The sequence below is a fragment of the Rhipicephalus microplus genome, chromosome 2 (assembly GCF_043290135.1).
Source record: "Rhipicephalus microplus isolate Deutch F79 chromosome 2, USDA_Rmic, whole genome shotgun sequence".
Classification (NCBI taxonomy): Eukaryota; Metazoa; Arthropoda; class Arachnida; order Ixodida; family Ixodidae; genus Rhipicephalus; species Rhipicephalus microplus.
In genome coordinates this window covers 255,401,407-255,428,708 of record NC_134701.1, presented here as the reverse complement: position 1 = coordinate 255,428,708, position 27,302 = coordinate 255,401,407, and the positions used below count along the sequence as shown (strand labels likewise).

The 27,302-nt window shown below is 43.9% G+C and overlaps 2 protein-coding genes across 5 annotated transcripts in view; one reads left to right on the top strand and one right to left on the bottom strand.

Moving 5' to 3' along the window:
- The window catches only part of LOC119170080 (solute carrier family 35 member F3-like), a 159,590-nt gene extending 141,654 nt beyond the window's left edge, over positions 1-17,936 (top strand). For all 3 annotated transcript variants that reach the window (XM_075880063.1, XM_075880077.1, XM_075880070.1), the window contains 5 exons: positions 1,462-1,681; positions 5,038-5,166; positions 8,357-8,546; positions 14,499-14,588; positions 15,592-17,936. In XM_075880063.1, coding sequence (XP_075736178.1) covers positions 1,462-1,681; positions 5,038-5,166; positions 8,357-8,546; positions 14,499-14,588; positions 15,592-15,833 — 871 coding nt within the window. In that variant the 3' untranslated portion in view covers positions 15,834-17,936. The remainder of the gene's footprint in view (positions 1-1,461; positions 1,682-5,037; positions 5,167-8,356; positions 8,547-14,498; positions 14,589-15,591) is intronic.
- Positions 14,674-25,363, bottom strand: LOC119170081 (serine protease 27). 2 transcript variants are annotated; one of them, XM_037421118.2, is made up of 7 exons: positions 25,170-25,363; positions 23,744-23,924; positions 21,701-21,788; positions 21,424-21,604; positions 20,611-20,756; positions 19,026-19,193; positions 14,674-15,860 (listed from the first exon to the last, which is right to left on the bottom strand). In XM_037421118.2, exons 1-6 carry the CDS (start codon positions 25,219-25,221, stop codon positions 19,035-19,037), a joined length of 807 nt encoding a protein of 268 aa, XP_037277015.2. In that variant the 5' UTR covers positions 25,222-25,363; the 3' UTR covers positions 14,674-15,860; positions 19,026-19,034. The 2 variants fall into 2 exon arrangements, with proteins under 2 accessions (XP_037277015.2, XP_037277014.2); XM_037421117.2 differs by lacking the exon at positions 14,674-15,860 and having other exon boundaries at positions 18,743-19,193; positions 25,170-25,362.
- Positions 25,364-27,302: the final 1,939 nt, after the last annotated feature.

Below are 27,302 nucleotides of genomic sequence, written 5' to 3'. Positions count from 1 at the left end.
TAAAGGGTCTCGGACACGTACCTAGACGGAGTATATACCAAATCAAAATAGAAAAACTTGTTGTTGTGCTAGTTGGTGCACATTTTTGAGGCAACATTTAGGCTGCTTAAGTGCCATCAGTATAAATACTAAGCACGGGAAAAGAGACGTTAGTGATGCGATTGTCAAAGGCGATAGTGATGACCTGTGATCGATTTCGAGCAGTACGTGTAGTTTCCTTTCACGTGTCCACGTTAAACTTCTTTGTTTTGTTGTCATTGTTTGACTCACCTAGTGTATATTTCTTTTGACATAAAAATACTAATGAGCATCGAAATCAACATCTGTAAATTGTAGATCCATGTAATCAGCCGTACATGTTTTTTTTTTGCTCATGACAACGCGCAATCCTAACTGCTCGTAATGGTTCTACACAATATATCTATAAAGTTCACTAGTGACAGATACTTAAGACAGCATCTCATTTGAAGCATGGCTTGATGATCATAAGCGATGATAATTTAGCATCACGTATCAACACAAATAAAAGATACTTGCTGGAGGGAGCTTCGGCTTTTGCACAAATCGTGGCAAAGCAAATTTGGTCTGACGTGCAATACAAAAGCGATGTTGCTGTTTTAGAAGACTGCACACCTTAACAAAACTTTATGAATAGCTCTTTTCTTTGTTTCGTTACTGTACGTGTTATATGTGTTTATATGTGATCATTGTGTGTACCAAAATCAACACTCGGCACCTGGAATAGCCAGCCAGGCAATAAGCCGTGTTAACATTTCCCGGGTAATAATGAAAAAGAATTACACAATATTCTGATAAAAGTAACCATGTGTAGATCCGAAGCAGTAGGCGCTAACGCTTGTACTGCTTCGAATCTACACACGGTTACACTGGAGGCGACGTTGACGCTGGCGTTGCGCAGGAAAGAAACCTGGGGAGGTGCAAAGCACGCTGTGATAGACTGGTGTTTTCTACTGGAACATCCCAATCGCTGCTACCCGGCAGTGAGAGACAGATGACTCCGATTGTCACGGACACTCGCAGTCCACTTTTAGTTAACGCGCATGCTGCTACTTTTTACTGTTGAACAACGAACAGGAGAAATCTCCCACCGGCACTGTATACCTTAGAGGTCCAGATCTAGTGCCTATATATACGGCGTGGCCAGTGAATGATTGGGTAGCGCAAGCGGTCGGTTTTTCAATCAAACAGCTCGCTAGCACACGCTGTGTGCGTCGGCGTTGCAAGGCGAGGGAGGGGGGGGAGAATAGAAGTGGAAAGGGAGAAGGGCAGCGGGCGAGCATGCGCAGCAAGAGTGCTCACACCGCACACCGGATTGAGCTCGACCTTAAGCTGCTTCACATTTAAAAAATGCTATCTACCTTCTTGCATATAAAAATGTTACGATAATTCATAACACATGTGTGTGCCTCGGTTGTTTTACACCCTTTTTCTTTGCTGCAGCGAGACCCTTGCACAGCTGCAGGAGAAGCAGTTCACCTTCTCCCAATTCTTCTCCCGGTGCGGTCTCTTCTGCCTCCTCTGGGTGGTGACCAACTACGCACTGGTTCACTCGCTACGCATCCTAGACACTACGGACGTGCTGGCACTGTATGCCTCAAACGTGTCCTTCGTGTACCTCCTCTCCTGGGTCATCCTTCACGAGCAGTTCGTCGGTATCAGGGTGAGACATAACTCACTTCGCTCGGTGCTGTCCCTGCAATCACAGTAAGCTGACAGGACTCAAAGCCAGATAAGCTGCAGGGAACTTATGAATCACGTTTAGTTAAAGCGATGAAGAAATAAATTAACAAAAACAACTTGCCCCCGAAGCAACCACGCCGATTTAAAGCTACTTTAAATGAAATGTCAAGTTTCTCGTCGTAATACTTTTATAAACATCGATTCCTCACGAAGCTAACAAATGGTGAAGCCAAGAATACGCATAGCATGTTATTTATGACTTTTAAGTGAAGTTTAGTAAATATGAATTATTGGGAAATGACGATGAACAAAGAACAACTTGCCGTCAGCGTAAAGCGAAACCTCAATCTCCACACTACATGGACGGTGCGCTGCCAATTATGCTACGTCGTTGGCTGTTCCTCATCCCAGATTTTTTGTGTGTGTTTACGTATATGGGACCTCCCCCGCACAACTTTTGGCCATTCTTTCAACGTGATGGTTTCATTAAGACGTAAACGTTTCTCTAAAAAAGTGGACAGGATAAATCCAGCTCAGTAACAATGTCCTAACAGTGCCCCGTAATTATAATGGGGAGGTTATGGGTTAGGTCCTCACCAGCTGCAAGTTTTTTCTTTAATTACTTCATTCTCACTCCATTTTTTCTGATATTTGCCATAATTCAATGAAATGTTTATTTATTTAAATGTGTAGCATTCATTTGTGTACTGCAAGCACTTTTGGCGGCTATCTACTTGTATATATATCCGCTTTCTTCTAGGTGTTCTCTAGATCACCCCCTTAACTTGGCGTAAATAAAACTTAGAATGGGAGGGTAAGATGGTTTGACGAATATGACGAGCTGGTAAGACGTGAATAATGTCACAATCTCGTCGCGTACATTGTCAAACACTTCCCGCTGGACAATGGCGCCTACCTGTGGGCGGGCATGTGCCACAGGTGGCTGACAGTATCTATCTCTTTATTCATTTATTTGGTTTGCATACACATACATAAGGACACGGAGGAAAGAAGGAGAGAGCAAGCTGGCAACTGCCACCTGGAGGGGCACAACGCCTGCTCAATCTTTCGGGAGGAGGGAAGAAACAGAGGAAACAAACATAAGTTGGGAGAAAGGAGAAAAAAGAGAGGGAAGTAACAAAGAAAACGACAAAGACTTGTACAAGTATAGTAAAATAAAAATTAAAAATAATAATAAAACTTCTATAAACGAGTGGCCAGGTCCGCTGGTTCATAAATGTAAGGAGAGCTCGGTGGGCCTGGTCGCGTCGAGAAGCACAACCTCTCGGAAAGAGATAGTCGTCTAGGGTCATGCACTTAAGTCCTAGGAATTTACAATCCTTAATTAGCAAAGGCTGCTGCGTAGCAAACGTGGGACAGTGAACTACAAGATGCTCAAGTGTTTCGTAGGAGCCACAACCTGCGCACAATGGACTTTCCACACGCCCTCGACGACGTAATCTTTCACGCACCAGCACAGCGCCTATCCTTAGTTTGTACAACAGTGCCCTGGAACGGCGAGGCAAGCCAGGGCCACGAACACGGGGAGGGAACGGTGCGTTCGCCCCACGCTGGTCTGAGTGCTACTTTAGGAGGTGTCGGCGTATAAGCAGGCGAGCATTGTCCATCGTACATGGAATTCCCGGACAGTCACAATCATCATGATTGCAGGACGAAGCAAGACGATCCAAGCCCATGTGCGAAGGTACACACTTTGCAGCTAGGCATACCCCACGTGACAGAATTTTATTGACGGATTCCATGACGTTGTTTAGAATAGTCTCCTTGCTGGTGAGTCTGCTAACGGCACCATGAGAGTTGGTGAGGATGACAACTTTCGATGCTGGTAACCCTTGTACGTAATTAGGGCGACATCAGTTGTCGGCCGTCACCGCAAAGAGGGGGCCGGTATTTTAAAACGCCTGATATCGGTTGAAGGGCAGAAGAAAGCTGCAGAAGTGCTCAGGCCATCGCTGCGTACAGAAGCGTCCGTAAATACTTTTGCATAGTCTTCGAAGTTTTCAAATAAGTGTGAATGGGCTAATTGGTATAGTTCCGAAACACGTTGGTCACACTTTTTGTGTATTTCTGGAATTGACAGATGGGTAAAAAGGCACATGCTCTGTGCTCTGTCGGTGTTTCGCCGGAATTGCCAGCAATGTCATTGAACAAAGCTGCCATTTTACCCATCCGAGAAAGTGGGCGCTGGAACAGCCTGTTGACGAGTGTCTTGCCATCTGGGGCTCGGTTCATACGCTCAAAATGGTGTAGCGCTCTCTGGTCAGCTTGCAGCCTTAGCAGCAACTGGTGTGCTTCAGTCAGTAGTGAGATGGATTGTGCTTCACAAGGTAAGCCAAACAGTACTCAGAGGGCAACACGATGATGCTGTTCCAGCTGAGACATTAAAGCCGGCGGTACATTCAAGACTGGCAAGGCATACATCACGCAAGAGAGTACAGCTGATTGGTAAACCTGTAGCGCCGTCTTCTGATCGATTCCGTCACCCCTAGCTGTCAAAGCAGATACATACTTGAACAGAAACAGCTATTTTCACCTCCCAGATTTAACAGAGGTGCGCCAAGAAAGGCGATCATCGATGATTACGCCCAGGTAGATTTGTTGGTGTACCCACTGTATCGGTGTTTATACAGATATTCATTTATACAGATATACAGGTATTCATTTCAGATATTCATATACAGATATTCATTGATACAGATATTCAGGATATTCAGCGTCATTTCATGACGTGTGGCTCAACAAGAAATTACTACACGGCCCACTTCCCACCGCATGCTTCGCATAACGTCCATTCTCAAGGTCTGTGGGATCTGCCGAATATTTTTTTTTTCATTTCGAAATACTGCAAACCAATGATTTGGCTCAAGAGGAAGGTGCTTTATGTAAAGCAAATTTAGAAACAAATAGATGAATACATAGTACAAACCACAAGCCAAAGAAAATTTAAATTACTGAAAATTCCACCGCTGCTTTTTCACAGTATTTAGGCACATTTCGTCGTGTTTTCATAGAGCGCATATTTGATTTAGGTGGATACCATTATTCTGTTACAGAATTCTGATAACATAAACTATTAGGTGACTGGGTGCTCTTAGCTATTAGGTGACTGGGTGCTCTTACAATACCCCACGTGTCAGATAGAAGAGGCATCAGATCAGAAGTTTATGCCTCTGTATAGATATGTGAACATTATTAGTGGCGACAAAGAGTTCGCCGGCCCATGTAGACTTCTTCAACTCTGGCTCTCCGAGCAAGAAATTGTGACATTTCGTAAACACAGCAAGCGTTTTAAATGCACTTTTGTTTGCTTACCAGATTGTGGCGGTGATCCTGTGCAACACGGGCATCGCGCTGCTGGCGTACATGGACGGAGTCACGAGAACCATAACGCTCGGCGGCGTGGTGCTCTCGGCAGCCGCGGCTGCTGGCTCCGGAGTGTACAAAGTGAGTACACTGAGGTGCATCAGGCGCCTCTGGCATCTGTTAGATCGGCATGCGCGTTCTACAGCTAAGGTTATGTTTTCTCTTCTTACTGTAACGTTGAGTTTGGTGACGCCACTGGAAAACTGAGGAAGACTTCATAACCGAGGGCAGGTATTCATCAAGCTTTGCCACTGTTTTATCAGAATGTGCAAATGCTTCACCTTTATTCATAAAATTAGCCTTTGAGGCCAACTCAGAGACTCTGTCGGCGAGGTTGATGGCATCTATAGATAGCGCCGGTATTGTCTTCGGAACGTGGTGGCACGGTCTCTAAAGTGTTCCGAAAGCTGAGAGTATGATAGCGATGGCACTTAGAAAGATGAGGGGTGGAAAGAATTCGCGTTTTCTTCCTGTGTTGCCCGGCATACGAAACGTCAGTTCCGGCGTGCGATGTCGCGACTGTAAGCGTACATTTACTACTAAGTGAATATATGTATAGGCCGTAATATAATAAGGCAGTATTGATTTCTTAAAGATATTTTGCCGCGCATAACTCTGGGAAAAGGTTAGCGAAAGTGCAAATCACAAACTGTTTTGATAAATTAGAAGTTTAATCCAGGCGTTCTTTGGTAAGTTATAGTGTAAGAAACGGGAGTGTGTGTTTTACGTTACGGTTCAGTTGCTGTTAGGGTAAGTAAATACAAAAGGATACCGGCACATGCGTTTCATTTTTTAAAAGGAAATTTTTTTCTTTCGCATGGAAACTAGGTATCAAAGCATCACATTTTAGTGGTTAATGCTGATATGACTATACATTTCAAAATATCAATATTTGTAAGATGAAGCTTCGCATCCTGGTGAAATGGTAGAAATTATTAACGGGGCAGATTGTTTATTGTTTTCTGTTTTCGTGCAAGAAGATGCTGCCTGATGCTGCCACAGGTGACTGACACTTAGTATCTATTCATCGGCATCGGCATTTGTAGAGAAAACGCTACCGACATCGTCAGAGTTTACCCGACAAATGCCGAAAATAAATGTCAGGGTCCCAGAAAAATCAAACCCCAGCATTTTGCGTAACAATGAGGTATTCGACCACACAGCTACGCCAGGGCTCGAAACTACGTTTGAAATAGACCTTAGTGTATGTGGAACGCCAATTTTTGTTGCATGACTGGCTATCCAGTTTTATAAACATTACGTATGTACTCATGTGATACAGCCGTCACGTCTGGTTACTGTTAATTGTAGTTAGGCGTAATTCACTGTAGTTTATTTATGCAGCAGTTTCCAGGGCTACCATCTTCGCGAGCAGCAGCACTTTACATCAGGTGATCACTTCTAACGTTCCTAAAACTTATTTTCCCACTGAAACTGTTGCGGAAGTCGCAACGACTGGTTATATAAACATCTGCAGCTGTTTAACATGTCTCTGTTCGTGCAGCATTTGTAAATATATTTACCGTCATTTCACTATGTGTCGTTCCATAAAAAATTACAACATGGTCACCTTCTCTCCGTAGGGTTCGCATAACATCAATTCCCAAGGTACAGGAAATCTTCCAATTTTTACACAAAGAACAGATGAATATGCTTTCTTTTGGCGTGTGTCAGAATACGTTGCGATGCATGGCAATTTTTCTCTAATACCTTTGCATGTTGCCTTACACGCGTGATTTCATAACCAGCACTCTTTTTTTTTCAACTCTGAAGCTAACGAAAGCGAAAAGTGCGGCCAAGGTTGTGACAGCGTTGCCACATAGAGTAATTGAACGTGCATTTGCACAAAAGATGAGTTTCGTTGCAATGATCAATAATCAATAGAAGCGTGTGGATAGAGCAGATACCCTGGCTCCTGTTGGCAGATCGATGCATTTCGGAAAACACTGAGCCTACCACCTCGGTTTAGTGTTGAAAGCTGGTTCGCTTGGTGATGTTATCGCTTTTATGGGTCCGCAGTTTTTAGGATTAAAACGGAAGAAGTGCGCAGAGATTTGCCCATAGTCCTTGCAGTAATGCAGTCGGTGAGCATGAACGTCGTCACAAAGCTTTAAAAGTTCATTTCATTTATGCCGTAATGATCTGTTCTCGGTGTTTTTGCCCTTTGCGCAACGCAGTAAGCAAATAAAATGCAGCTCAGCAGATTTAGCAAGGCAGCCCTGGCAGCTATACGAAACTTGACGCTGCCGTGAGCAGTATTATCAGCAACAGATATGCAAGCATTCCACTTAATAATGAACGTTTTAAGATTGATATGAGAACGTGGGCGTATTCTAAACACCAAGGGAAGCTTGAATGTTCGGTTGATGTTGATGAGAAGCTAATAAGCATAACTTTGCGGCAGTTGGGTATATTGGTAATCCATATAATGAGAAGTAATAGCACATGGAAAACACACATACACACAAAAAAAGTCACACGGAGACAAAAAGTTGCTACGTCTAACAAACTTATTGTTGCGATACCGTCTGTATTTATAGGGTAACATAATTTGACCACTTAATGCACAGAAATTCGAAACACCTTAAGAAATGACACTTTGAATATGGCATTGTCACATTCAGGAAATAAAAAAAAATGTTGTGTACAGATGAGACATGAAATATTATACTTTAAAATTGCGCGTACGTATAACGCTTATGTCAGCAGCGGAAGTTATTACATGTGTAAAAAAAAGGGGGGGGGGTACTAGCGGCACAACAAAGGGTGCTGCAGAGAAGGTGAGGCATGGAACGGATGCAGTCAGATTGTCTCTTGTGCAGTTATATGAATAAAAAGGGCAGATTTCTTCAATCACAGCGCTGTTTGAGAATATATCTTCACTAAGTTCTAAGTTTTATCATTTCTACTCCAAAGTTTTTCTTTTGATTTTTATTAGCTCGCGTTTCATCAACTTCAGCCCGTTAGCTTAATGAGTCACGCACTTTTATTTCGTGCATGAGCAGACATGTAAGCTCTAGTTGGGAGTGTTTCTTTTTTATTTCGGCATGTCAGCACAGCTTTAAATGTGTGCCTTGTTCGTGCGTTTCTGCGCCAAAACTGTCTGGCGTACTTCGCGCCACTTTCGTCCCTTGTATCACATCAACAGGTAGGCTTGCCATATTCTGTCCCGTTTTTTTCTAGTGTTTCATGGGACTAGTAAGCAATGCAAAAGATGAGCGAAAGGCATTGCTGCTGCAAGCAATGTTTTATTGGGACGCCTTTCGCGCAGGTGACGTTCAAGAAGCTAATAGGCGACGTGACTTTCGGTCAGCTGTCGCTGTTCTTCAGCCTTATCGGCTTCCTGAACCTTCTGCTCATGTGGCCAGTGCTGCTGGCGCTGTACCTGCTGCGCTTCGAGACCATCGTGTGGAGCCGCATGCCGTGGGGAATGCTGGCTGGCGCCGGTGCTCTTTCATTGCGTGAGTCATGTGCCGCTTCGTACCTTTCCATAGGGTGGCAACGGGAGCTCTGGTAAACAAGGTGATTGATTTTCAGATCAACTTAGGAGACGATGCTCATGAGGTGACATAGATGTCCAGAGAAATCATTTCGGCTACATTGTCGCAATGGTTCGTTCAAATATTGCACCTTGGTTCTTAAAGACGATAGTCTTTCTTGGGGACCTTCGACAAAAAAAGTTTGGTCTGCCTGTCTGTCTGTCTGTCTCTCTGTACATTTGTCTGTTTGTACGTCCCAACGATACCTCAAATGGCGCCAAACGGCCAACCCCATCCGCAGCGCCCACCAACATTGCTCAAGGTTTAGCGTTCATAGTTGTGCGATTGTCAATAAAAAAAACTATTATTGCACACATCTGAGGCGCCATAACAACACGTCGATGTTTTGTATGTCTGCCTTTATACTAGAAGAGGCACACACAAGTAACTCTAAGGACTGTAGCGTTTATCGCGCTGCGCTGACAGTGCAACGCGATGCTCAAAAAAGTAAGTGTTTCAAACGCTTTGCTACGACGACATGGTGGTGGCACCTGCCCGCTGCTTCGCGTTCTACACATTATCACCTCCGAGACCTTTCTCCGCGGGCGCGCACGCCTTCGTTTTCGAAGATAACTGCCAGATGGCGCTCGTGTCTAGCGTGGCTCGATGCGCTCATTCGCCTCCGCTACAGGCTCGAGGCGCTATAACGCGGCGCCTCCAGAATACCATTCAGCGATTTTCTTGCGCAGAACATCAAATAAACGTTTTGTTCACTCTCTCCAGACGCAATACTATCATCTTTCCACGACATTTGCAGTGTAACATGCAGATTCGGGCCAATTTTTTTAACATACTAGTGTCACTAACTCACCACGTTTGTGCGGGCACTTTGTTAACACAATAATAATGAGATCTAACAGACAATTGTGCCAAAGAAAGCATAGGGATTTTATTAGAAGTGATTGTAATGTGATTGTGAAGAAATAAGAAATAACTTGTCGTGGACGGGGACCAAGCTGGCGACCTTTGAATAACGCGTCCGATGCTCTAACAACTGAGCTACCACGGCGACGATCCCACCGTTATGGGGTACGTATGTGCATTGATAGGGCTCAGTGAGGTTGGGAGGACAGATGAGACCTATACGGTGCTACAGAATGGGCACGTCCTTTGCTATAGGGGCTTGACAGACAGAAGAGAACTGGGAGTGGGAGAACTGGGAGGCTTACGCGTCTACATCCAGCCATGATGACGCTTCAGTTGAAAGCTTCTATGAAGACATGGAATTGGCAATGAGTAAGGTAAAAACACTATATACTATAGTGGTGGGCGACCTTAATGCAAAGGTAGGGAAAAAGCAGGCTGGAGACCAGGCAGTAGGAGATTATGGCGTCGGTACTAGAAACGCCAGAGGAGAGCTACTAGTAGAATTTGCAGAACGCAATAATTTACGGATTTTGAATACCGTCTACCGAAAACGAGAAAACCGCAAGTGGACATGGAGGAGTCCTAATGACGAAAATAAGAAAGAAATAGACTTTATAATGAGTACACTTCCAGGCATCGTGCAGGATGTGGAAGTGGTTGGCAAGGTACGATGCAGTGACCATAGAATGGTACGGTCTCGAGTTCACCTAGACTTGAAGAAGGAATGACAGAAACTGATATGCAAGAAGCCAATCAATGAGCTAGCACTGAGAGGGAAAGTACAGGAATTCAGAGTCTCGCTTCAAGACAGGTACTCGGCTCTTAGTAACGAAACCAACCTCAGCATAAATAAAATGAATGATAATCTGACGAGTATCATTACGGAGTGTGCAGTGGAAGTTGGAGGCAAGGTAGTTAGACAGGACACTGGCAAGCTTTCCCAGGAAACGAAGAACCTAATTAAGAAGCGTCAAAGCATGAAAGTGTCAAATACAACAGACAAAATAGAACTGGCAGAGCTTTTGAAGCTGATTAATAGGCGTAAAGTATGCGATGTAAGAAGGTGTAACATGGAGAGAAATGAACACGATCTGAAAAAACGGAGGAAGCGTCAAAGCAGTGAAGAGGAAACTTGGGATAGGCAAAAATTGGATGTATGCACTAAGGGACAAAGAAGGCAAAATAACTACCAATATGGATAACATTGTTAAAATAGCAGAGGAGTTTTACAGAGATCTGTACAGTAGCCGGGACGAGCACGACCTTAATACTATTAAGAACTCGCAGTAACCCAAATGACACCCTACCAGTAATGATAGAACAAGCCACAAAAGCTTTGGAGAGCATGCAAAGAGGCAAAGCTGCTGGTGAGGATCAGGTAACATGAGATCTGCTTAAAGACGGAGGACAAATTGTGTTATGAAAACTAGCCACCCTGTTTACGAGGTGTCTCCTGACGGGAAGAGTACCAGATTCTTAGAAGAATGCTAACATCATCTTAATACATACGAAATGAGATGACAAGGACTTGAAGAATTACAGGCCGATCAGCTTGCTCTCTACACTATACAAGCTATTTACAAAGGTAATTGCTAACACAGTAAAGAAAACATTAGAATTCAATCAACCAAAGGAACAAGAAGGATTTCAAACAGGCTACTCAACAATTGACCATGGTCATACTGTCAATCAGGTTATAGAGAAATGCTCAGAATCTAACCAACCACTATACATACCCTTCATAGATTACGAGAAGGCTATTGATTCAGTAGAAATATCAGCCATCATGGAGACACTGAGGAACCAGGGCGTCGATGAAGTATATATAGACATCCTGCAAGAAATCTACAGGGGATTAACTGCTACCGTAATGCTTCATAAAGAAAGCAACAGAATACCAATCAAGAAGGGTGTAAGGCAGGGGGACACAATCTCCCCAATGCTGTTTACCGCGTGCTTACAGGAGCTTTTCAGAAGCATAGAAAGGGAACAGTTAGGGAGAAAAGTTAATGGACAGTACCTTAGTAACCTGCGCTTCGCCGATGATATTGCATAGCGAAGTAACTCAGGGGACGAATTGCAACTCATGATTACGGAGTTAGACAACGAGAGCAGAAAGGTGGGTCTTAAAATTAATTTACATAAAACGAAAGTATTGTACAACAACTTTGGAAGAGAGCAGCGCTTCGAGATAGTTAATAGTGCACTTCAATTTGTAAAAGACAATGTCTACTTAGGGCAGGTAATAAACGCGGAGCCTAACCACGAGATTGAAGTATCTAGAATAAGAATGAGGTGGAGCACAATTGGCAAGCACTCTCAAGTTATGACAGGTAGATGGCCACTATACCTCAAGAGGAAGGTATATAACAGCTGTATCTTGCCAGTACTTAACTACGGAGCAGAAACCTGGAGACTTACAAAGAGGGTTCAGCTTAAATTGAGGACGATGCAGTGAGTAATTGAAAGAAAAATGGAAGGTGTAACCTTAGGAGACAATAAGAGAGCAAAGAGGATAAGGGAGCAAACGGGGGGTGAGGATATCATAGTTGAAATCAAGAAGAAAAAATGGACATGGGCAGGGCATGCAGCGCGTAGAAAGGATAACCGCTGGTCATTAATTGTAACTAACAGGATTATCTAAGAAGGCAAGTGGGTTAGGGGGAGACAGAAGTTTATATGGGCAGATGAGATTAAGAAGTTTGCGGGTATAAATTGGCAGTAGCAAGCACAGGACCAGGTTAACTGGCGGAACATTGGGAGAGGCCTTTGTCCTGCAGTGGACGTATTCAGGTTGATGATGATGATTTGCATTGAACGTGGGAGCGTGACTCAGCGCCGCCAGCAGCTAATAAGATCCCCCGTACTTTCCTTGGCATGATTGTCTCTTAGACCTCATTAGTATTATGCCTAACCAAAAAAAAAAAAACGAGCCCTTAAAATATACACTTCTTTCCGGGGATTACCAAAAAGGCTTACCTGTCATCTGCAGCCTTCATGCAGATATCATTGGACCTTTTGCATATCTTATGAAAAACGAACTCATATCTATATGGGGGGTTCAGTCTCGGGAATTTCGACGGGCACTTTTGTGATTAAATATCGGTCAATCACCGTCAAGTTCAAGACTTCACACGTCACAACATCTACGGGCTCCAAGCTCGCCGCCCTTCTAGCCGCAATCAGATTTGTTATGTGAGAATCCCCTGCTAATTTGGCTATCTTCTGCGACTCCAAGGGGGCCCTTCAATGTGTGCGAAGTCTACGACATGGGAACTACCATCAAATGGTATCTCAAATCAATGAAATCTGTCATCGCGCCACCAACAAAGGACATGACATAATATTTCAATGTCTGCCTGGTCACTGTGTGATTGGTGGTAACCACCTTGCCGACAACGCTGCCCGTTGTACCCATGACAGAGCACCCACACTGCTCATACCCTTGTCAAGCATTGATTCCGCCAAATAACTTTGCCAAATCGTGTATAATACCACACTTATGCATTGGAATCTTTCACTAATCTTCACTCGACGCCCACCGAACATGGCTTCATTACTTCAATTATAGCTGCCATCAAAGACTTTGCGACAGGACGCTACAATGCTGTATCGCTCGTGGGTCGGTGTTGCCTTGACGAATTCATTAAGCCATCGCATTGGTATAGATGATTCTCCAACTGTGATAACTGCCGTTGTGTAGAAACTCTCGACCATTTCCGGTACCATTGTCCAGACGTTGAAGAAGATCGCCGAACTACCTAGTCTGCCTTAAGGAGGCTGGATGATCGACCGTTTACTCTGGAGAAGATCTTGGGAGCGTGGCCTTCACGTACGTCAGCCCAGAAAGCCACACGAGCACTTCTACAATTCTCGAGGGCAACGTCACTGTGCGACGGCCCATGAAACCTTAATTGTGTGTGTGGTGTGCGTGTTATGTACGATGTGTACCTCCTCCACTCCCTCTTCTTCTCCCTCATTCCTCTCTCCCCCGTCTTGGGTAGCAAACTGAACTTGATCTAGTTAAGCTTCCTACCTTTCTGATATTTTTTCTTCTCTCTCTCCTTGACCCAGTTGGCAGGAATTCATGTCACTGGATGGATCCCGGCCGCGGTAGTCGCATTTCGATGGAGGCGGGATGCTAGAAGCCCGTGTGTTGCGCCATGTCAGCGCACGTTAAAAAACACTAGACGGTCAAAATTTCCGGAGCCCTCCGCAACGGCGAGCCTCATAGTTATGTCGTGGTCTTGGCCCGTAAATTTCAGAACACAACATCGATGTTATGCCAGAATCCTTCAATACTTTTACTGGTCATGAAGTTTCGGCGAAAGTTTGATATAGGGACAAGTGCGACCGCTAAAAGCGCCGCCGTCACCCGCACGAGGACATCGAAGCGGCCTCGGCCCCGTAATTCAACCGTGCGCGCCGGAACTGTAAAACCCGAATAAACGTATCCGTTAAGATCGATTACGTCTTCAGAGTGATGTTAGCTTCAATTATATTTAGGGTAGCTCTAATAGAGTGAATTTTAGCGTCGAATGAGGCCTTGAAGCTAGAAATTCAACGGCAACGAACGCGTGCTGGTTCCACTGTAAGATATACTCGCAATAAAAGCGTGCTTTTTTGGTTACTGATGCATCTAGTGAGAAGTTGTGGACATTCCAGAGTTCTTCAAGGACTCTGGTGAATCTTAACGCGTCGCGCAAGTGCAATGGTTGCAACTCTTAACACCGATTTCCCTGGTACATGTTATCTGCCTAATAGAAGGCTGTTGGCCGGCCCTCGAGCCCTGGACAAAATTTCATATGTATGTATTTGTTGAAGGATATCTTGTGGTACTCGCACAAAGTAATAAAAAAAAACAGATCGCGTAAGTCTGTGCCCATCTTTCATACTTTTTTGTTGGCTTTATCTTGGCCCGAAACTATCGCTTATTTCTTGCTCGCTAATCTGCAATTTATGACGTGGGCGTGAATGTTGATATGGATCTGCTTTCTTCTTTTGCAGTATCAAATTTGCTGGGAAATTTCGGCATCGTCTGGACTTTCGAAATATTCCTCACATTAGGACTTGCGTTTGCTGTGCCAATTTCTGCGAGTAAGTAAACTTTTATTAAACGTTTGCTGTATCGAGGATAAGCGATAATTTCAAATGAAAACAATCAAGAACACATGCAAAGGCGTTTGAGTGTGACTTTATACTTGTAGAAATGTTTTTCATTATTAACATTGAGGCTGATTGGTGTTTTTTGATACAGCGCTATTCGCTGAATGATGCTCACTTGAGGCACATGTTATATACTTGGCTCATTTCAAGCGCAGAATTGCCAGGAGCTGTTCTTCATATGTGAATGATGCTGTGCTATGCGATTTGGGTCTTGCAACCTCGCGAAAAGCTTTATATGCTTAAGTTATGAGGTGATTAACTCTAGCTCATGGAAAGGAGTAGGGAGTTCTCCGCTATGGTGTGCTGCATATTAATATTCAGCTTTTGGCTCGTAAAACGTAAGATGTGACGGCCATACTGCCATTGAAATCGGGCTCAGATCCAGTACAGGTCAATCGATCGATAATAGATGGCGGTGACTCGGTTATGACAAATGTGCACCCATTCTCTAAAGTTATGGCCGTTACGTGCAAGAGCAACATAAATTCAAACAAAATGGAGAATGATTGTGTTCTTTGCACGGCTGCTTTTGACTGATAAATTCAGCGCCTATTGATTTCTACGTCAAAGTACAACGCTATGAATGGCCGTCTTAATCAAATAGTATGTCCAAGCTTCGGTAATTTCATAACGCTCAAATGGGCTTTTTCACTGCTAAAATATTGATATTGCCCACAGGGGGACCTTTTTCAGATGAATTTACTTTGTTGCTATTGTCGCTAGGCAAACAACTTACTACAAAAGCGACACTAGGGGCTACTGAAAATACTTGATAAAACTATCCTAGGTATTATGCGGACCCATGTTTATGACATAAGCGACAACCTGCGGAATAACGCCTATGAACTTATGCTCACGTTGCTAAGAATTTCCTCTTTCCATCACGTGGTATCCTGTCTGACACGTCATCTCCGTTTTATCTTCCTCTGCGCAGTCGTAGACGTGTACATCTACGAAGTGTTGTTCGAAGGCATGAAGCTGGCCGGAATCTTGCTCATCCTAATCGGCTTCATGCTCGTGCTGCTGCCGGAGGACTGGCCCGACTACCTGACCATGATCCTGCGCTATCGACGGAGCAGTCGCCGGCGCCGCACCGTCGCCAAGAAACCCACGCCGCAGGACACCGCCACGGGACACCGCTCCCGCCTCAGGACACCGTCCGGTCGCATCAAGTAGCGCTTGGACGGGTTTGAGCTCGGGGATCTGCTCAGAGTTCAAATCCAGAACAGGCGATTAGAGCAGACGGCGCACTTCAGCGTCGACATGGCCAACACAGTGTACGGTGGCCAGAGGACTCCGGACAGCGAAGCCCACGAATACATATTTTAGGGAGGGCACAGTGAAAGGTGCGCGCAAACACGCGAAGTTCTCTTCGTTTGAACACAACAACGTTGTTTGCTGCGATGGATGCGATAGTACTGATAGTGCTGTCTCGAACTAGTTCTGTGCAGAAAGCGCATCGGTTGCCAATCACGCTGACAAGGAATTGTGGGGCTGTTGCTACTGCCACTGAACTTCGCTTGAGAGGTGTTTGTTGCGCCTACTTCACAATCACGACCATACCCTCTTGATGTGCTGATAGTATAAGTACTAACTTTGGCTCGAAGGACGGGAATGTTAGACTTGTTTCTGTTTCTGTAGCGAGCAGCACGGTATAAGATCTTGTCCGTGCCGTGGTGATCCAGTTTTGACGCTGGATCATTTGTTGTTGCATCAGTAGTACGAGATAGTGTGAGTACAGATAGTTGAGCGTGTGCAGCGATGGCGATGTTCTGGTTTCATATTTTGTCTTCACACATCGTAACGCACAGCGTTCAAGTAAGTCGGTTTGCAGTGGGATGTGTTTGGCACGAGCACTAACGTCTGGCACTTTTATTTTGCTACCCGTGGAAGAGTTCCGGGAATGTGATTGTAACACTTATGTCACGAAGGCACCCACATCTGAGTCGATTCAGTCAAGTTACATCTTGGCATTTTTTGCAGAAGTTAACGTAACAGCGTCAGTTGATTCATTGTACGCCACTTTTGGTGCTGCCTCATCACTCACAACAAGATTTTTCTTGTACCTCTGAAGCGCTTTGTTTGATGTCCTAGTCTGTCGCTTTAAATTTGTGTGGCTGAAAGAGTTTTCTTGTCGAAGTGGTGATACTTGACACAAAAGTTAGAAGTATGGTTCAACGCTATTATTTATCGTGCCTGCACCGAGTTGACAGTTCGTCCTTATTGAACCCTACTATCACCATTTAAAGTAAAACTGGCTTCAACTACATCATTGGCTGTGAGTGCTTTCTACGGCTAGTCACTGGGTGAATGAATCTGACACATTCTCACGAAATGAATGACTCTAAATAAAACATACTGTATCACCTAGCACAGAAATGTTGACAGATATGGTAAGAAACACTCGGAGCTGGTTAGGTTCATGTATTTTTTTTTCATAACGCTTGATTCACCCGCTTTCACGATTCACACTCCTTTGTTCACCGAACGTTGGCAGAAGTGAACTCGTGCACATAGCAAGGTGTGTGATAACGTTTCATTTGTCACGGCTGAAGTAAAAACTATAGGTCAAGTATGTGTGATAAAAATAGCCTCCTGGTATTTACTCGTCACGTTGAATGCCAACCCATATATTCAAAGAAAGGAACCTCGTATAAATTAACACAATACCCGACAGCGACGGCGTAATGACCATGGCGAGGAAGGGCGGAGCAGAGACGTAAAAATGAGGTGCTAACGATTGTGATGATGTCTGTTGCATCTTCGCTTTAGAGTAGGTGATCAACCGTGTGACACTAGAGTTCACAATTTTTCTTTATCGACGAGCTCAGAAGCTAATCGGCGTGCTCTGTTGAAGTATAAATGTTTGGATTTGAAGCATCACAGTTGGAAATTAAGTAAGTGGTCAAGTCACAACCAGTTTAGCAAAGCATGACTAAAGTTGTTCCCGGTGTCCTGTTACATATTTTGTGTCTGCCCACTACATTATTACGTATCATGACTTGAAATGCATGTCCAGACGAGCTCGGAGTCTGAGTTCTACACAAAGAACCTTGGAAGCTTGCTTTACACTCCCATTCCCTGATTACGCACTTAACTATAAGTGACCTGCTACCTGTTGGTCTTCTTGTTAGGATTCGAAGCAAATATAATTTTGCTACATTTCTTTCATCGGTCTGAAGACATATCGTCAGCTTGTTGATGCCGTAAATAGTACGCGATCTGTTTTCGTCTGCTTTGGAGTATATTACTTTTTAATAAAAAAAGAGTATTCTTAAAGCACTGAAAATAAGTGCAATATTTATTCCACATTCCTATATTGCTGCCCTTGTCTGCACGAAAAATAAGGGCTTTGATATTGTAAGTACTTTTTACACAAGAAAATAACGTTTTCTTTTGTGTATTTTGAATCGCTCTAGGGTCGTAGTCCTAGTTTGCATGGACTTGCTGAATGAAGAGCGTCAGTAAGTGTAAGAAAGCTTCAATGCGTTTTTGTTTAGAATACTCAACAATACAAGTCCCCAAAGCAACCTACATTACTTCCCAGTAGCTTCTGTGACAGGCAAATCTTGTTCACCTACATGTAACATAGTCGTTTTACAGAAACAACGACCTTGTTTTATTTCCATGCAAGGCCAGTGGCACGACTTTGTCGTTGCGAAAAGAGACAATTGAGTTATCGGTTTATGTCATCAACCACAATCCAACTCTGTTTATTGTCCTTATAAAAGGTCCTCTGAAGAGGGTGTTACATAAGGGGTAGTATTTCAACACAAACACCATATTATGCTCATGGTTTGGTGCGGACAAGGTTATAGGTGATGACGAAGTTGAGAAACTAGAACTTCATGTGATGAATGTTAGCAGCAAAGCAATTCTATTGCTATGCAACTCTGCACACTTTCTTAGTTTCAATTGTTTATATATTTAGGGAGGGCCAAATTGCATATACTTAAATAAGCATGCCTCAGGCTACTCAATGTCGTTGACACAGAGAGATAAAGTTGCTTTTCAACGAACAAATCAAAACGAAAAAAAGGTAATGAGAAAAAACACCTTACAACGAGCAAATGAGAAACGTGTCATTTGTCAACAGTGAAACTGGTCTTTATTAGCGTATATTTTATTTTCGGCTTCTAGCTCACTGCAATAGAAGGCGGCGTAGCGAGTATTGCGACATATATGATTGGTCAGTCTTATTTGCCTTCGTATCGAATCCACTTCATGGGAGTGATGGGTTTACTTCAGTCAAACTGGGCGTACTGACAAGCCTTTGGGTCGTTGGTTTCGTGGCAGCTGACTTTGACGTTTCCTCCTTTATGCCCTGTTCGTAAATGAAGAGTGCATGCAAACGTAATCCTTACGTACGCAAAACGTTCAGTACGTGAAGAGGTAGATGAAGTCAAGCACGGCTGAAACACGTGTAAAAACTCCCGGCCTGTGCGGTGCTGCGCAGGATATTCCCCACGAAGTGATTCCAGCCAAGACCCAGGATCCATCATCTCGGACGCACTGAAGGGGACCTCCGGAGTCTCCCTGCGGAGAGAATGCTACGTGTTAGCACAAGGAAGCTATGCGTAGTGGCATAATTAATCAGAAAAACTAATGCAACAAACGTTGCGGCAGTTCCGTTATGTTCTAATTACTTTCTGTGGAAAGATTGAGTCTTATGTAACCTCGGTACGTGATTTTTGTACGTTATGCAGCGAAAATAATGGGGTTACCCGAAAACAAAAATGAAGAAGTAAAGGAAAACGCATAGGTAGCTGAAACAAGTAAATCAGAAAAAAAAGAACATTGCAATGCAGCAGTTTCCTCAAGGAACAGGTGTTGGCTAATTCGCCCAGCAACATTAACGAATAGTTAGTCAACATTAATAGGTGCGACTCTTATGCGAGAAAGCAGGGTATCATTTACCAAACTCCGTTTGATTTTGGGGGAAAATCATTATTGTTTCATTGTGGGATTGGTCTCAATTACATTTTCGTATGATAGTTTGTAAGTTATGCTTGTATATCTTTTATTTATGTTACCAGAAATTTATTCTAAGGAAAATATTTTGGCATGAATAAGCATTATCAAAAATTAGTCTGCGAGTTTCATTCGGACGAAGCCGGGGGAAGAGGGCATTGAGTCCTGCCCAACCCTCCAAAATGCTTTCTTTTTTAATATTGGCCGAGTTACTAACTAAACTATTGTTCTATAAACCCCGATTATCTTCGTATGAATTTGCTTCACGATAACGTGTCGTCAGAAAAACGTTCGACCTGATCGATGCTGATTAACGCTACACTGTGTTCCTGGAGTGCATGTGCATTTTTCAGCAGCCGCAGGAAATCAACAGAACAAGATACACGTTTGAAGTTTGCACCAAACAGAAAGAAAGACACTCCAAGTTTTATACGTTTTCTGTGCAGTTTGTCAGGGCCCCCATTTGTTACTCTACGCGTGTGATACGCAAGTGAGTCTCACACTCGGTCAAGAACATTTTTTGTGTAACAAAACGAATAAGGTGTTTTATTTCCTGTTGAATATGATTAATGCCATCTATACCTCCACAGTACGCATGATGCCTCACGCAACGTCACCAATAGAAGTCTGATGGCGTCAGAATTTAGCAACCAACTGAACGCACTCAACGTTCCTTTGCACCTCGCACATGTTGCTTGCCGTGAGGACGGACTGATCCACTGCTGCACATTTCGCGGTGCAGCGTATGATGCACACAACTTTGAACATCCTACTAAGAAAACTTGTGGAGTTTTCATTTGATCAACATTTTATATTCATATCTTGTCGTTACCTTCCTGTGACCAGTAAGAAGCGCACCCTTGTCTTTAAGGACACAGCGTACATAGCATTTGATAAAGCTGCGTTTCTCACATTTCGCATGACTGTCACATGTATAAGCATTCACAACTTGGCCCGGTCAAAATAACAGGTGATGAGTCACCTTGCACGGTCCCTTGCCACCTTCCTCGTAGCCGGCGCACAACATTCTGTCGGTCACGTTGTTCACATCTTCGTAAGCTTTTCGACAGTCGCCATCTTTCCAGACGTCGAGGCTCGTCTTTTGCAACACGTCCGTCGTTGATCCATCTTTAGAGACATAAAGATACCAACTCAGGTCGAGGAGAGATGCTGCACTTATCAGTGATTTGGCTTTTTTCGGAAGACAAATTTTGTATTCATTTCGTAATATTCAATAACAAAACACTAAAATTGTACATTATGCGAGAGAAGTGTTCAAAAAGTAGACTTTTTTAACAACAGAACAGACGTGCTTATTTTCGCACAAGGCAATGCAATTGACAAAAATATAAAAGGAGCTAAAAGATAGAAACGTAGTGATACCACCATGAAAATGCTGCACCATTAGCTATTACGTTATTGTTTATGAGGTGATTTACTTGGGTCTGTTCAATAGTTTCTACAGTAGTTTTGGAAACTTAAATCATTGTTGTACAAAAGTGTATTTCATAATTTTGTGTTGCATCCCGTACAAGGAAACTTACTACATCACTGTTCATAACAAAAATATTTAAAAGTACTGCTGAAAAATGCCTAGTATGTCGGTGGCAAAATAAAATGCAAGCTTAACATGAAAAAAAAAATCTGCGCAAATAAAATTGTAGTGAACTCTTGCTTAGCTTGTCAAGTGTGTGTGGGAAAAATACCAAGAAACACGACCTTATGCGTGCAGTTGACTGCACAAGAGAGGCCTTATCTTGCATAGGTGAACTAATTTCTCGTATTTCGCACTCACCGATTCTTGGGTAGCCCCATCCCGTTACGATGCAAGTTTGGCCGGTGAAATATGCGGATGGCTTTGGCAGACAAATGGGGCTGAGGTAATCGTCAAGAACGAAATCCAGCGGCAAGTCGAGCCTTGCGAGAGCAATGTCGTAATCAACTGTAGATTCGCTGTAGTACGGGTGCTTTATAATCTGAGAAGAAATGACACGAGAGTATCGGCAGCATTCAGCGTTCAACATGAACTATAGAAACAACATTTATATGCCGAGGCTAGCAACGTTTCTCACCTCAGATACGTAATAATAGCGTTCCGTCAATTCCTTTCGAAACAAGTGGTCCTTGCCCACGTAGACCTTGTAAAAAAACGGCGAGTATCTGAAGTAAAAGCACAGCGTAAAACAAATGGCACAATATCAGTAGAAGGTGAAACTGGAAATAGTCGAAAATTTGCGCAAAGCAGACGCAACCAGTAAGCCTCAAGAAACACGCCCTAGTGATATTGGCACGCTGTTCATAGTGTGTATGGTCAGGCAGAAGTGAGGAAATATTTTTCGATGGGACGATAAAGGAGCTTATGCAAAAAAAAGGGATAACTGGTGGCAGTACTTGGTTTTATGTTTGAAAATGAGTTATAAGTACCAAATATGAAGAAAGTACGTAATTAACAGCAAACATTTGTTGCTAATTTTTAGAATACTCGTTTTGTAAAAATATTTAACGGATCAACATTGCACAGATAAGTTATTGTCTAACAATGCGCAACTTGAAAAAGTCTTCTCTGTTTTGATTTTCGTTGAAGTAAGACAGACCATTTATTATTTTTCCAATAAGAATACGTGGCACTTTCCTCACTAACATATTGGATCGTGTGCGCATGGTTGCATAGAAGAAGATGCAATAAGGTGTCTTTATTGACAACAGTTAAAAATTGGCTAAAGCTACTGTAAATAAGAGGAATAAGACACGGAGTCATCTTGTTCTTTTAAACAGCAGCATATTTGGTATTGGTCTCTTTCTTCAGTTGTATACTGCTGCCTGCAAGCAGTTTAAGTAGCCACCTACCACTTAACTAGTTTTCTTTGCGTTCTGCACGAACTCAGTGACTGAAGTTTTGATTGATATGTGAGGTTTGACGTCCCAAAACCACCACATGATTATGAGAGACGCCGTAGTGGAGGGGTCCGGAAATTTCGACCACCTGGGGTTCTTTAACGTGCACCCAAATCTGAGCACACGGGCCTACAACATTTCCGCCTCCATCGGAAATGCAGCCACCGCAGCCGGGATTCGATCCCGTGACCTGCGGGTCAGCAGCCGAGTACCTTAGCCACTAGAACACCGCGGCGGGGCGACTGAGGCTTTCAGGAGAGTGTTGCGCTGGTCAAGCCATTAGTTTTTATTTGACTCAAGTAGTGAATGTATGTTTTTCAAGCAACATGCAGCAGTGATACGGTAGGACAGCGTTCATGTATATTTATTTATTTATTTTTAGGGGCGAAGCTCCTTATAGCGGCACCCGTTCGTCCCTCGTAGTATGTAACAACTATAACATTTTGACCTCCAAGGTGGTGCCGGTAAGAGATTTCTTCTGTGCGTTGTTGAACAATAAAAAATAGTGCTCCATGTACATGCCAATGGCTGTTAATGGGGAATGAGAGACAAGAGCATTCGGCTTTTAGTTAACGCGCACGCTGCGATCCCCATTAGCAGCCTTTGGCATGTACATTGAGCACTTTCTGACAATAAAGGGTTGCTACGTTATACTCGCTGGGTGTAACCTCCTTGGTTTTAGAAAGGTTTAGCGAGCGTTGGGCCGCAGTGCCATGAATACATTGAACTAGTATATACCATGAACTCGAGGTGGTTAAAGGCGGGAAGTAGACCCGAAGCGCAAGCCGTAAGAAAGTGTGCGTGTGCCACCTCTCGTTTAGTCCTTGGAATGTGCGCTGGATGGCGGTGCTTCTATATGGGGAATATATGATGAAAAGACTCGAGATGGGGGTACTCGGAGTGTTGAATAGATGGACGAACGGACACACAGACAGATGCATGGATGGACGCATGAACGGACGCAGGGGCGGATGCATGGACGAACGCAGGGACGGACGCACGAACAGACGCACGCACGGACGGGCTGATGGACGCATGGACGTCACACTGACGGACGCATGGACGGACGGAAGCAAGAACGAATGGACGGACGAATGCTTCGCCCCACTCTCCATCATTCACTAAGTGGATATGCTGCCAATTTTTTTTCTTTTTAGTAATACGTCAATGCTCTTTAGGCAACATGCAATAGTGACATATGAAATAAAACCCAAGCTCACTTCATGCAGTGCGCAGCGGTGAGGATCCAGTACTTGTCAATAATGACACCCCCGCACTGGTGACTGCTGAACACCTGCACGGACACTTGCCAAGGAAACTCCAAGGGACCAGCGTCGCTTCCGCCTACGATGCGCTCGGTGTCGTACAGCAGGTTCCGGTGACCACACTGCACTGCCCACGCTTGGGCCGAGTAAATATATTCATGTTAAGCATTTGCCGCTATCAGCTATCAGCAGGCTGAAAGGAAATCAAGTATCAGGCCGAGTTCACAAAGTTTTTGTTTTTTTTATATATTTTCTGCTCGTACACGACATTTCACAGACAGTGCTTTCGGAATATCGACTGTCTGAAGTACGCTCTATGGGTCCCTTGAAAGATCGATCCTATGAACATTCGGTAAATTAGCTATATCAAGACAAGTTTTGTTAAACCTTTTTCTGCCGTAAGCTGTACTTACCGAAGGTCTGGCTCTGTCAGTAATAGTCCGTCAACGTTTATTATGGGCTGGAGCCGGTTTCGACGATCAATCATAACATAGTAATGCTTTTTATAGATTAAGAACGACGTGCCACTGTTCTTAAATCAATTTCTGCATATGAAATATGTCACAAAATACAGTAGCCTTGCAATAGGTGCAAAAAGCTGTCGATAAACATACAGGCCTGTTTACTGTCATGGCACCGTGCGCCACCGTGGTTGGATAGCTGTACCCGCGGCCACTAACCTCGTGTCTGGATCCATAGCACACTTGTGACATTATGTATGAACTGCACTTGCACAGAAAAGGTGGTGTGCAGGTGTTACGGTGAATGTAAGCTACCCTTCCATTGCCTTCGTAAGTTCTACACGGAAGTGGTGCCCTTATGACGGGGATATCGACAGGTAAGAATAGCACACCGTGTCACGTGAATAACCAATGAGGGAAGTCTCGCAATGGATATTTAGCGCTGAAGCGACACAAGGTCGAAAAAAGGCGCCCCTTCTTTTCGTTCTGGTGTTGTTTCTGTGCTATATGTTTATTACTACGCCTTATCAACAAGTTCTCATGCTTTTCCTTTTATACTCTTAGTAAGCATGTTTTGAAACATTGTGCGCACAATTAGAGAAACGGTGAGAACGACAAAGATAGATTGAAGCCATGCCAACGAGGTATTTATGCCAGGTTCTGGTAATTCCAACGAGCCCTGACTCGCGAATTATAGAGCATTCACTAGTTGATAAATCCGAAACGAATGTGCTGACATTGAATATGTCGTTGAATGAATGGAAGGGGAAGCAGCCTTACTTCACTTCATAACGGGGACTCGAGGTGCAGATGCTTGCGAGAATTGCATACCTAAATAATGCGTTAACGCGTAAAAGCCAAAGCAGTTTCAAAACTGCCTGCTGTAATCATTAAATTTGAACACCGCAAGGTGTACTTACTGGCTTCCGTGGTCCAAAGCACAATAGCAAGTAGGAGTAATCCAGCTTCCATTGCAAGTGCAGCCACCGAACAGCTGGTGAGCTACAGTACCTGCCGACTTAGTTTGGAGGCATTACTTGGACACAAATGTGACACAAATGTGACACAAACAGGATGTGAAAGAGTTCACGTTTCTCGTCTGCAGACGTCTTACACAACGTCAAGGCAATCTAGCAATGTATGAGAGCCCTGGGGAACCTGCTTATCTTTACGCAGGCAGAGTCTTTCAGCGAGCCCAATCTGCAATCCGGCATTTCGGCCGGTGCCCGTATCTCAGGTCTTATAGGCAGGGTCATAAACCTTGTCCCTTCCCCTTACGGTTACACGCATAAGAGCACGAGCTCAGTTCTCGTAACACTACTTATCTTTTCGAGCATTGCATCCTCAATATTAGCCCAAAAGAAAACTTGGCTACATCAGCTATCGTTTCGTTACGATAGCGTCCTGGCTATCATGCGTATCACGCAAGTATCGTGGTTGGTACTGATATTAGTTGATTGAGAAAGGGCTCTCTCCGTAGAAGAATTAGATGCGTAATAACTGGAGATCCTAAACTCAGATTACTCCGAGCGCGGGCGTGCGACACACACACACACACACACACACACACACACACACACACACACACACACACACACACACACACACACACACACACACACACACACACACACACACACGTGCGTGTGGGCGCTCACGCAAGCGTGCGCTAAAGCCATACATATATGTATGCATGCTTGTTTGTAGAGGTAATGTATGTGGGATTTATTACACATATGTGCACACAAGATTCATTGACAGAGGAGTAGCTGGCACCATCTAATGGTGCCAACATTGATTGAACATTATATAAGGAAATCACTGCAGACTGCAAGCGTAGTCATGGTCTTGTGAATATTTCAACATTTGTGCGTGTATTTCGCAAGTATTCTTATTGCTTCACTTTACACATCATGTACAAAAACACGTCAGTGCTAAACAGAGCATGTTCCCGTCATGAGTGTGTTTTATTTCAAGCTTTTTTCGAAAAACAGTTTCCTGTGTAGCATGACATTTTCTTTCTGAGAAACTTCTCCAAGGGGCAGACATGTTTACGTTTGCAATCTCATTCAATATCGCTGCTTGAATTTGTGAATATTTGAATACCGTGTTTACTGCCTCCTAAGATCTTTAACAAGCTTCGCAGTGGAGCTGATATTAACCATGCGTCTGCAGAACAGCAGCACTGCGCACTATACGAATCTTCAATTCTCAGCGACATCTGTGATGAGTGCAGGGAGTGCAATACATCTTTTCTCTTTGTTTTAAGCGCCAGTCAGCTCCGTTGAGTGTTCACAGATGGCGCGCCATTGCCAAGGAGCCGACACCGCTGTTCCCGGTCCTCTGGAACACAAGCCCGTATTTAACTTGGTTTCCCCCATTCCAAGTCCCATTTCTGAATGATTAAGTTTATTCCTCCTTCTCCACTATTTGCAGTGTGACATGCGGGTGGCAGATCTTTGCTTGTCCAAAAGTACGAACTGCGAATTCGCTAGTGGCCATTGCGCAGTGGTGTGGGGCTTCAACATCGGCTACGGGACTTCGCTGCTTCGAATACGGCTGCCAGACAGTCATTGTATATGCACGCTCTATGTTTGTACTTGACCACACTTGATTGACAACTGTCTAAATATGTGTTAAAGGCAGTACGCGCAGTAACGTGTGTGAGTTTTGTAATGGGTGGCTGGCTTGAAACCATGTAGTATAGTAGTCACATGTTATGAAGCCCGATGACAATATACGCTTGCACCACTCAATATTATTGCGGCATTAGGGTAGGGTGGGCTAAAATGAAACACGGGTCAAAACGCAACATTTTGATTTTGCCGGCCTCTGTAGGTAACACAAAAACTACTTATATCCATTTTTTTCAGCGATATGTGCTGGTCCTTTTTTACATTCTCATGTGCAAAAGTTGATGATTGCTCACAGCGTTCGGGCGGGAAAAATTGCGAGGTGACAGTGTGTTCGTGACCTATAAAAAAAGGGCGAAATTCTTCTCGGCCAAATTTTTGAATCTGTGCATGAAGTTACTCCTGCGTCAGTACAACACC

Bases quoted from the DNA above. Each gene is read 5' to 3' on its own strand.
- LOC119170081 (XM_037421118.2), bottom strand. From the start codon at position 25,221: ATGGAAGCTGGATTACTCCTACTTGCTATTGTGCTTTGGACCACGGAA. The intron at 20,757-21,423 runs GTGAGTGCGAAA...ATGTCTCTAAAG, and splicing joins ATGGGGCTACCCAAGAATCG to ATGGATCAACGACGGACGTG. The intron at 19,194-20,610 runs GTGACTCATCAC...TTCTCTCCGCAG, and splicing joins GTGGCAAGGGACCGTGCAAG to GGAGACTCCGGAGGTCCCCT.